Here is a 10,060-nt window from a genome sequence, read left to right on the forward strand (position 1 = left end):
AAAGATTTGCAGAAAATAATAAATTCTGTTTTAGTAGTAGAAAGAATTTAATTATTTATAAATACTATTGTCCATGATATCGTGATCTCAATTAGTATTTAATATTATATATAAAATTTAAAAAAGAAATTAGAAAATAATTATAAAGTGTTCAGGCTAAGGTTACAACAAATGATAACAAAGCAATAAGTATAAACCAACAAAATTGTCAGCAAGTGTATGCTTCTGGTAAAACATGACATAGATTTAATAGGCTTTAAGAAATATATGATCTTTGTTTAATAAATTGATTTAGCAGCTGCCAATACTTTCTTTGTGCATTTGGTTAAAAAATTAGTTTTGTTAGCTTCCACTAAATTTCATGGCTCTGGAATTTTGTCAAAATTTCAAATACAAATATTAAACTTCTATTTATATTTAAAAAAATGTAGCATTCTTACATTCTATGATATTCTAAACAAACAAATCACTTACCTTTGTGTTCGTAACAATAATTTCTCGTCTAGTATGATATGGACAACTTTCACTTTGTACATATTTAACTCTGATGTGATCATGCAAAATCTCATCATCTGGCCAATAACGAGGGCATTTCCTAGGACCTTCTCCCAACTAGAAAAATAAATTACAGTCTCAATTGCATATAAAAATAAATGAAAACATGGAACATTTTAGCTTTTGGTCAAACTATGTTTTGATTAAAAATAAATGTAATATTTACATCTGCTAACATAACGAGGGTGCTTATGCCTTGTTCTGATATCATTCTCCAAAAATCTGCAATTGTGTCATCAAGTGGATCTTGCGTCACTATGAATGATTCTGTATTGTCATATCCTTCTATAAATGAGGCATTTATATATGTTGAATGCTCTCTTCCACATATAGGTGTCAAAATTACACGATTTCTATCATAAGGTATAATTTCTTCAGATCTGTTTTTCATTATATTTTCTTCTCCTATGCCTACAGAATATGGTTTGCGGTCTTCCATGATCATCTTGAATTTCTAAACAGAATTTTGTAAACTTAATGTCTGTTGAATCAAAATTTACAAGATTTTAATATTGCACTACTCACATCAAACTCTTCATCTAGTTTGCATCTGTCTTTATCATTTTCTTTACTTCTCAACTTATCAATAGTAGACTTCAATTTATTCGCTGGAATTTCGGTGTCACCATACTGCCCTACTTCCATTAAAGTGCGATAAACAAATATGTATTGTTTCTGAAATAAAATTATTGCTTTAATCAATATCAAGTAACAAAACATACATTTGTCAGATAAAAAAAAAACAATTACCAGTGATTGTACAAGGAAATTTCTTTGGTGTCTCATATCACAAACTGTGTTGAAAATAGCAACTTGTCCTTCTTCTTTGAGTTGTTGCAACAAATTATCTAATGCAACTAAAGTGCCTGTTCTACCTACACCAGCACTGCAATGTATCAAAATAGGCCCGTGCTCAAAAGAATATGCCTCATTCATTCTTTTAATAAATTTCAATATTCCATGCGGATGTTCTGGGGCCATAAAATCCTTCCAAACCAAGAAATGATATTGGAAAATATTACGTTCATCAACTTCTCTCCCTGATATATTTCTGGATACTTTCAATTCACGAACAATATAATCTGAATATCTTGTCTCTTGAATATGTGCTACAGTAATATCTCCATATATTTTGTCTCCATCAGTTTTTTCTGGCCAATACTTTGCGCATTTTGTTTTACTATACTCTTCTAAATTGGTCAACATCAAAATGAGTTCTAAATGCTGTTCCCATATCATTCTCCAGAAGTCATTCACTGTATTTTCCATAGGCCCTTGTGCACAGATAAATTTCTTTCGTTCTTTATACCCCATCACAAAGTTTGCATTAATATAATCAGAGCCTGTTACAGAATCAATTTGAGCAAGCTTTACTCTTGTTTGATCATATGCTTTAATGTCTGGGTATCTATTCTTGTATAAGTTCTCACGAGCTTCTGATGCCCTTGTTGTACGGTCAGGAAAACGATCGGGAAGCAACTAGTAATAATAACATTGATTAATAAAAGCTATAATAGATCACATATGATAATTTTAAGGGGGTATCTAGAATTTTTACAACAACAATTTTGTTCTTTTTGGATAATCTCAAAAATTAACTATTCAAGAATATGTGTGCAGGAGCAAGATTTTTCTAAATTTAAAGTCTGGTGCTAATTTTTGGGACCCTCCACTTTATCACCTTCTAGAATTAAAACTTTGACTTTTAAATTTAATATTTCTTATATTCTCAAAACATTAATTAAAACTTGAAAAAAAAATGTAGTAAAAATATTGTTTGACTTTTTATATGACCTTTTAAAAATCACATACAATTCATACCCTTAGACCAGAATATTCTCTTAATACTTCAAAAGAATTCAGAAGAATAGTTTTCTTCTCAATTAATATGTGCAAAAAAGCAATGAATTATAACTGAATGTTTTTCATGACAGATATCTCACACAAACTTTTTTTATATAAAGATCTTATAACAACAAACCTCAAATTCATGTTGAAAACCATAATCTGAATCTTTATGCCGTTCCATGTATGCATTCAGCAAATCATCTTTCTGTATGGGTACCATATCAGGAGGGCTTAAGGACACTAGTTGATGACGTCCTCTTAAACTTCTACAAAGATGTCTGGAAACAAGACTAAATATGCTTACTGAAAGTTTTGTTCTCTATATAAGATTATTCAAAAATTACCTGAACGAATTTCTTAATGTCATCATTTCTACTCCTTGTGCTTGAGCGACTTGTTTAGTATATCTATGCAGCAAACAAAGTGACAATAAAAGGAACAAAACAACTAAAATCAACCCACAGAAAAGTTGTATCACAACTCCAAGTATGTCAAATGCTCCTGGTGCAAAAGGAAATTCTGGTCCAGGATTTAATAAAACAAAGTAGTCGCTATAAGCAGGTATAACTAGACCTGGTTTGGAACCATACACTAAAAATAGAAAAGAAAAATAAGAACAATTTAAGTATTGATGTGAGAAATGTTTCAATATAGACATTTGAATTTTTATGTACACAATGCTAGTTATTATAACCATTTTCAAATTTAAGAGATAATTCATCTAACAAGAAACTGTAGATATATATATTTTAAAAATACTTCATTTAAAGAGAACTATCTATTTTCAAATTACATTTAACATTAAGTTATACAAAAAAAATACCCATAATTGTGATAATCACCCATGATTTCAACAAATCCTGAATAGTTACTCTGAGAATCAAGTTGCCCATCAAATATAATTGGAGGATGCAATTGCTCAGGGCCAAGATCTCTTCTTCGCCTCGACAAAAGCTTCAATGTTTTTTTATCCATTTCCATAGCAGGTACTGCAGTAGCAGTGAAATTCAGTGTTGGCACGGCTGCCAAAGATGGTATTATAGCAGGCACATCTTTTGTATCTTTTATTGTCAAAGATGGAATTGAATTAATTCTCTTTTGCTTCAATCCTATGCATTGTTGGCAAGCAGCCACACTTGAATTAACAGTTCGCCCATCGCCTAAAAATACTTCATTGTTCAGCATGTCGCTTGTGAACATTTCTGCTACATAAACACCTCCTGATGGATTCTTATGTACTGCTTCATAAGTTGATATTGACAAATCTTCAGGTCTAGGTAAATCAGATATTGTTTGATGATTTACCATACGAATGATAAATATTCTATAGCAGCATATGCGGCCATTTCTCTCTGACACTCTGGGTAGGTCTAACTTAAACATCCAGTTGCCATGTTCTTCAACCTTTCCCCAGCTCAATCTCAGAAAATCATCTTTATTTGGAATTGTAGGCGGCATGGTGCAGGTTTTTGTAGTCTTTTCACCTGGTTTTTTGGTCCTAGTTACACCGGCCACATGTACTGTGTAATTAGTGTTTGCAGGAATCATATCAAATCGTGCATTGTAGGATGTATCAGCTATGCTTTTCATCTTGGGTGTCAATGTTTCATTTGTTTGCAATCCGCGATTTGTTTTGTAAGTGGCATGACCTTCCAGAATCACATTATAGTGTGTGATTTTACCATTTTTATTTAATGGTGGTCCCCAGCTAACATTAACAAAAGTTAAATGACTAATGTTGTCAAAATGGCAAATAACAGTGACATTTTGTGGAGGACCCGAGAGACCATCCATAGTAGTCCCATTTACAATCTCAGACCAATTGCCACACAAATGTGTGTAATCACTACAAGCGCGAGCTTTAAAATAATACATTGTGGCCGTTTTCAGTTCTGCAAACATGTAAGGCAAGTTACGAGAATCTTCAGGTTGTAAAACTTCCTTCTTATCAGTTGAATTGTATTCTTGAGCGAGTAGTTCATAATAATGTATATGTTCCAGTAATTCTGTAGGTGGGGCAGTCCACCCAATCGTTATGGTATTAAACGTATTACCTTTTACCTCTATTTTAGGAATGAAATTAGGATCTTTTTTAAGAGTCCTTACAAGATGAGCATATTTATGATATTGCCCAATGCCTAGCTTGTTCGATGCAGCCATTTGCAACTTATATTCAGTATTTGGCTTTAAATTTTTTAATACAAATGAATAATTGCCTCCATGTATTTTTTCATTATAAAAAGTGTAAGACCCAGTGCCTTCTTCCATGTATTGAACAAAATATTCTATAACTGGATCATTCCCATCATTGAGAGTCCAATTCATATAGATTTTATCAGCACCAACCGCTTTGACAAAGTCTATGCTAACTTGTGGTTTTTCCAGCACCAGTACAATAACAGAATCATTATGAATGTGACCAAAGGCATCCTCTGCAATGCAATAATAGGAGCCATTATCCTTCCTACTAATTGCACCCAAATGTAAGGTCAAATTCGCCCTTGTTGCATTATTAACATAAGTAATGTTACTTTTTTCTTTCAGCAAAGATATTGTTGTAGAATCATTGCCCCTTAACCAATAAAATTTTCCAAATGGAAAACCTTCAAATAAACAATACAACATATGTTCACCATCAACATTTGATTTTAGCTTGTTAGATTTAGATACAGTAACTATTGGTGAGTAAACATCTAATGTTGCATGCTTCCTTAAAACTTGATCATCAATTGCAACTGTGCAAGTATAATTTCCCGAGTCAGCGTGGGTGATATTGTGGATGTGAAGGCTTGATGTTATAGAGTTTTCTTCAATTTCTTGTAGAAAGTTATACCTAAAAATGAATATTGATTGTAATGTGTATTTGAAACATTATTTTGATTCGTACATCACTTAAGACAACCTTTCATTATCAGATATGTTCACCCCATTGAATTCCCATGTAGGTGTAACATCCGGAGCATTGTATATGCAAACAATTGTCGAATTCAATCCTACTTTTACCGGTGTTACCGTAATTTTGACTGATTGAGTATATTCTGTGAATCAAAATGCAAGAGTAAGTATCTAAGGTAAAAGTTAGATTTTGGTTAAGTAATAAAATACTGAGAGCCCTCAATGAGTGCACTTACCCTCGCAACTTATTGTCGAAATATAAATTATTGATAGGATACATGGCAAAATATAAATAATGTTAAGGGCTGGGTCCTTAAACATGGCGTCAAATACACAAGCCGGTCTTTACTTATAATATATTAACTACGCAAAACATTATTTCGCATACGTTACGCACAAAGCTAATTATCCTACTTAATTAATTATACACATACGCAAATCACCAAAAATCATCTAAACTGACAATAAACACAAAAGCATATCAAACAACACACAAGCTACTCCTGTCACTTGACTGAGTATGACCATATATTGTTGTATGACACTTTGACACAGCTTTCGGTCATGAAATGTTACCAGATCTGATCCTTTATTATCCTTAAGGACACCACACACGAAATAGCGATGCGTTTCGGCGATCTTCGACCATGCGTGGGCCAGGCGTATTTTAAGGGGTAACTCCATTGATGTAAATTTTGATTTAATTCAAATACTTGTCAATCAGACAAAATCAATATTTTTACGTATTTTTTTGTTTCAGATTCAAACTTGCAGGTAGCTTGCTTTGCAAAAATGGCGATAATTGCGATTTTTAAATATTTTGTTACAAAAATAATGCTCATATGCTAAATAACTTTCTTTAATATTATAATTTTATTACCTTTCGTTCCACCCAATAAAATGATAAAAAAAAAAATTTTTAAGCTGGGTTAGTGGTGTGGAGCTTATTTTGCCAGCTTGTCAAAATATATTGCCCCCAAAGAATATATGAAATATATTTATGTCTTGCATTCGCACTTGTTAACTTCCCATAGGGTAAGTTATAGTAATCGCAAAAAAAAATCGAAAATGAAAAGTTTTATATATCTTTACGCACTCTTCTTTTATACTATTTTTTTATACTCTTCTTTTATCTATGTCTTTACGTTTCAGAGGTTTCTGAACACTATGGCTTACCTCAAAATGGATGTGTATGTGTGTATACATATTATGTATGTATGTTTGGATAGCATTTTTCGTCCACGATTTTGGGCGCACGAATCAACCGATTTGAATGATTCAAAAAACATTCGATTCCTATTGATAAGAAGACGTGCTGATTAGTTTTTGGTGAAGACAGGTCCAGCTGTTTCGAAGATACGGGGCAAAAAGTGCCAAAACGGTAATTCAGTTTTTGAGAGAACGAAGTACCCGATTTGAATGATTCAAAAAAGCATGTTACTTGCAATGACGAAATGAATAATTCGTGAAATTTTTGGTAAAGCAGGTCTAGGGGTTTCGGAGATACAGTGAAAAAAGTAAACAAAAAAGATCTTTGGCGGTCAAAAATTAACATTAGACATATCAACATCAAATTATCAGATTGATAAAGTTTTAAAAATACTAATTTTATTATAATATTGTTGGGTTCCGTACCAATTTTTAATTTTTAAAGTTTACTTATACGGTTCAAGCAAATTTCAAAATTTTCAGAATAAACATTATTTCAAATTTTTCAAGAATATACAAAGTTTTATACTTCAAATATGAATTTTAATTTTATAATTCAGTTTGAAAATGTATATATTTTAAATGCGTTATTCTAATTGTAAGAAATATATCCTCACGTGGATTCATTCGGCACCTCTTGCCAATGTAAACTTTCTCAAGTGTTTTGAACCGAATTGGATTTTCTAAACTTGTATTATAAATACTGAAAAAAGAATTAATGAACCATTTCATAAATTACTACAAAATATATTTTATATTATACTCTGCATTGACTTATATTTAATTATACTCTACATTTCTTGCAAATAACAATGAATATATTTTACTTACGATTATCAAACACTATCTTAAATAAATTAATTTTAAGAACACTGTGAAGTAGAATATCTCAAGTATGAAAAAATAATTCATTTTTTATATAAGATGTAAATTTATATTTCAATTATCCGAATTTTATTGAAAAATAGCCTTATCAAAACATTTACTAAATATATTGCTTATGGTCGTCAGTATTCTAAAGTAATACTGATATAATTGCTCATAATACAAATATAATATATTCAAGATTATTTTTCAAATCTTTTCGAATTGTAAATGAATTCCGCCTTTTGGTGCTAAAAACATTGCCTTAGAATCGAGCAGAAGTGGAACTCGCGTTTTCTCACAAGGTGTGAAATGGAAGTCCTTTAGTATGTATGCGAGACCAACTTTTGTCTGCAATAAGCCAAATCTTTCACCTGAATAGAAAAAACATTATTTTATTCTAAATTGTAAAATGAATACTTCAATATTAAATATTAAGTATATCATCGACTATGATATATTGCTAAAATTTAACTCAAGTTTAATTTTTATTTTATCCAGATTACCTATACAGTTATGTGGTCCTGCTCCAAAGGGCATATAAGTATATGGATTTCTATTTTGTTTCATATTTTCTGAAAATCTTTCGGGGTCAAATTTGTCTGGGTTTGGATAGTACTAAAATATAAATAATTTATATGTGTTTTATGTTGAAGCATTTATATAAAGAAATGGTAAAACATGATTTCAACACTAATGAAAAACTAATTCGATATGTATAATTTATGTTCAAAATTTACCTTTGGATCCATATGTATTGCAAGAATTGAAAGATATATTGGCGTCTTAGGCTCCAAAACTACGTGATCATAAGGAGGAGGGAGTCGATATCTCGATGTACACATTCGATCCAAAAATGGGAGAGTAGGGTATTTTCTCAATGTTTCTATTTAATAAATATAAATAATGTACATAATATAAAAAACATATTGAGGATTTTGTCCAAAATATTACCGCTAAGCACCATGTCCAAGTATTTCATTTCTTTTATAGCTTCATATGTTATACCGCCATGTTCATTAATTTTTTCTAAAATTTCCGCCCGTAGTCGATGTTGAATTTTAGGCTGCAAAGCTATTTCATACAATGTGAATGACATTGCACCTGATGATGCTTCGTAACCTGCCGCAAAAAATACAGCTGCCTGAGCTACTAATGTATCACCTTCAAATTCTATAAAAAAACAAGTCATGTTTACCTTGCTGTAAAGATTTATTGCAATAAAATTTTATATATACTTAGTGAACCAGATGCTGCTTCATTATTTTTAAGATCTATTAGCATATCAACCAGATCATGTCTAGATGTACCAGACTTTATGCGTTCGCCCAACACTTCGTTAAACGATTGACGCAAAAATTTTGTGCCATATTTCTCAAACAACTTAAATCCAAGAATGCTTACTACTTCTGGAAAAAAGAAAAATGCACTAATTTCTATCGCACGCTTATATTCAGCGGCAAAAATCCTTTTCCCCACGGTGCGAAATTCAGCATCTGGATTTTTAAACGAATTAGCTTGAATTCCAAAAGCACAAGAAGTTATTACATCTGTCGTATACTTTGCACACAAATCCCGCATATTGTCTATATTTCTATTTTTTAATGTTGTATTTATAAACTCGTTAAATTCTTCTCCTATTTGTGTTATTAATGGAAACATACTTTTCATTTTTGCGGTTGAAAAAATAGGCGTCAATTTTACTCGCATTTCTTTCCATAAAGGATTTTTAATTCTGAATAAATTTCTTGATCCTAGAGCATCAGTGTGGCCATCAGTTGAAGAGACACGATCTTGGAACATGTTGAAATCCTTGACCAAAATTGATTTGATCCAAGATGGATCTCGTATGAATAAAGAAGGTCTGTGAAACACAAAAATACCAAGAATTGGTTCTTGCGTTTTTTTGTAAAACGACATTACGAATTCTCCTGGACTGTTTTTCATTAAAACAAAATCCTTGAAGTTTCCGACAAATGGTAAAGGCCATAAGGTAGGAACTTTTCTCGAAGACCAATACAAAGCATGGTTCACATAATAATAAATTGATATACCGATTAATGTTAATAATAATAAAAGTGAACTGTAGATATTAAAATCCATTGATTCCATATTCGAAGTTTGTAATTCACTTGCACTTGCAATATTGAATTTAGTAATTTTGTCACTCATTTATAGATAATTTACTATTCATAATATCTTATCTAATCTTTGTTTATAATGTCCGGCTTATTATAAGTTGCTGATTTTGCAAGTAATTACTGCAGATTCTTATCAGTAGTGTTCTCATCAAAATCAAATTTACAACTAAATAAGAAATACAATGTCATAAGCCTTTCTCCATCGTTGGAGTCGTTGTGACGCACATGCTTCAGTGCATCATAAATGATTGCATTCGTTCTATATTGCATACACGATTCTTTTTTATTTTCTGTACCAAATTACAATCCGTCTTTTACGAAAAAAATAAGCAATGTTGATGCTAAATGTAAATCATCAATCTAAAGTTCTGATAGCATACCCAGCAGTATTTTTTTTTCAAATTTGATAAATCAAATTAAATTTTGCAATTATATGAAGAGAAATTGAAATTCCAGCAAAATTTGTTGAAGATATGTGATAACTTATCCTTCACTTTCACTAGATGTATAATTAGTTTTTCTAATAAAGAAGTTTAATAATCAGTTTA

The 10,060-nt window shown here is 31.2% G+C and overlaps 2 protein-coding genes across 2 annotated transcripts in view; both read right to left on the reverse strand.

Moving 5' to 3' along the window:
- The window catches only part of LOC113376199 (tyrosine-protein phosphatase 69D-like), an 8,810-nt gene extending 3,055 nt beyond the window's left edge, over window positions 1-5,755 (reverse strand). The window contains exons 1-9 of the mRNA XM_026616113.1: window positions 5,535-5,755; window positions 5,306-5,441; window positions 3,246-5,236; window positions 2,748-2,994; window positions 2,537-2,681; window positions 1,306-2,034; window positions 1,081-1,230; window positions 722-1,009; window positions 475-612 (exon numbers count right to left, since the gene is read on the reverse strand). Coding sequence (XP_026471898.1) covers window positions 475-612; window positions 722-1,009; window positions 1,081-1,230; window positions 1,306-2,034; window positions 2,537-2,681; window positions 2,748-2,994; window positions 3,246-5,236; window positions 5,306-5,441; window positions 5,535-5,619 — 3,909 coding nt within the window. The 5' untranslated portion in view covers window positions 5,620-5,755. The remainder of the gene's footprint in view (window positions 1-474; window positions 613-721; window positions 1,010-1,080; window positions 1,231-1,305; window positions 2,035-2,536; window positions 2,682-2,747; window positions 2,995-3,245; window positions 5,237-5,305; window positions 5,442-5,534) is intronic.
- Window positions 5,756-7,581: 1,826 nt separating this feature from the next.
- On the reverse strand, window positions 7,582-9,352 carry LOC113376200 (probable cytochrome P450 6g2). Its single transcript, XM_026616114.1, has 5 exons — window positions 8,610-9,352; window positions 8,326-8,544; window positions 8,112-8,257; window positions 7,878-7,989; window positions 7,582-7,745 (listed from the first exon to the last, which is right to left on the reverse strand). Exons 1-5 carry the CDS (start codon window positions 9,316-9,318, stop codon window positions 7,582-7,584), a joined length of 1,350 nt encoding a protein of 449 aa, XP_026471899.1. The 5' UTR covers window positions 9,319-9,352.
- Window positions 9,353-10,060: the final 708 nt, after the last annotated feature.

This window comes from Ctenocephalides felis, unplaced genomic scaffold (assembly GCF_003426905.1).
Source record: "Ctenocephalides felis isolate EL2017-DRISC unplaced genomic scaffold, ASM342690v1 CF-g0.4_SCAFFOLD_01886, whole genome shotgun sequence".
NCBI classification, from domain to species: domain Eukaryota; kingdom Metazoa; phylum Arthropoda; class Insecta; order Siphonaptera; family Pulicidae; genus Ctenocephalides; species Ctenocephalides felis.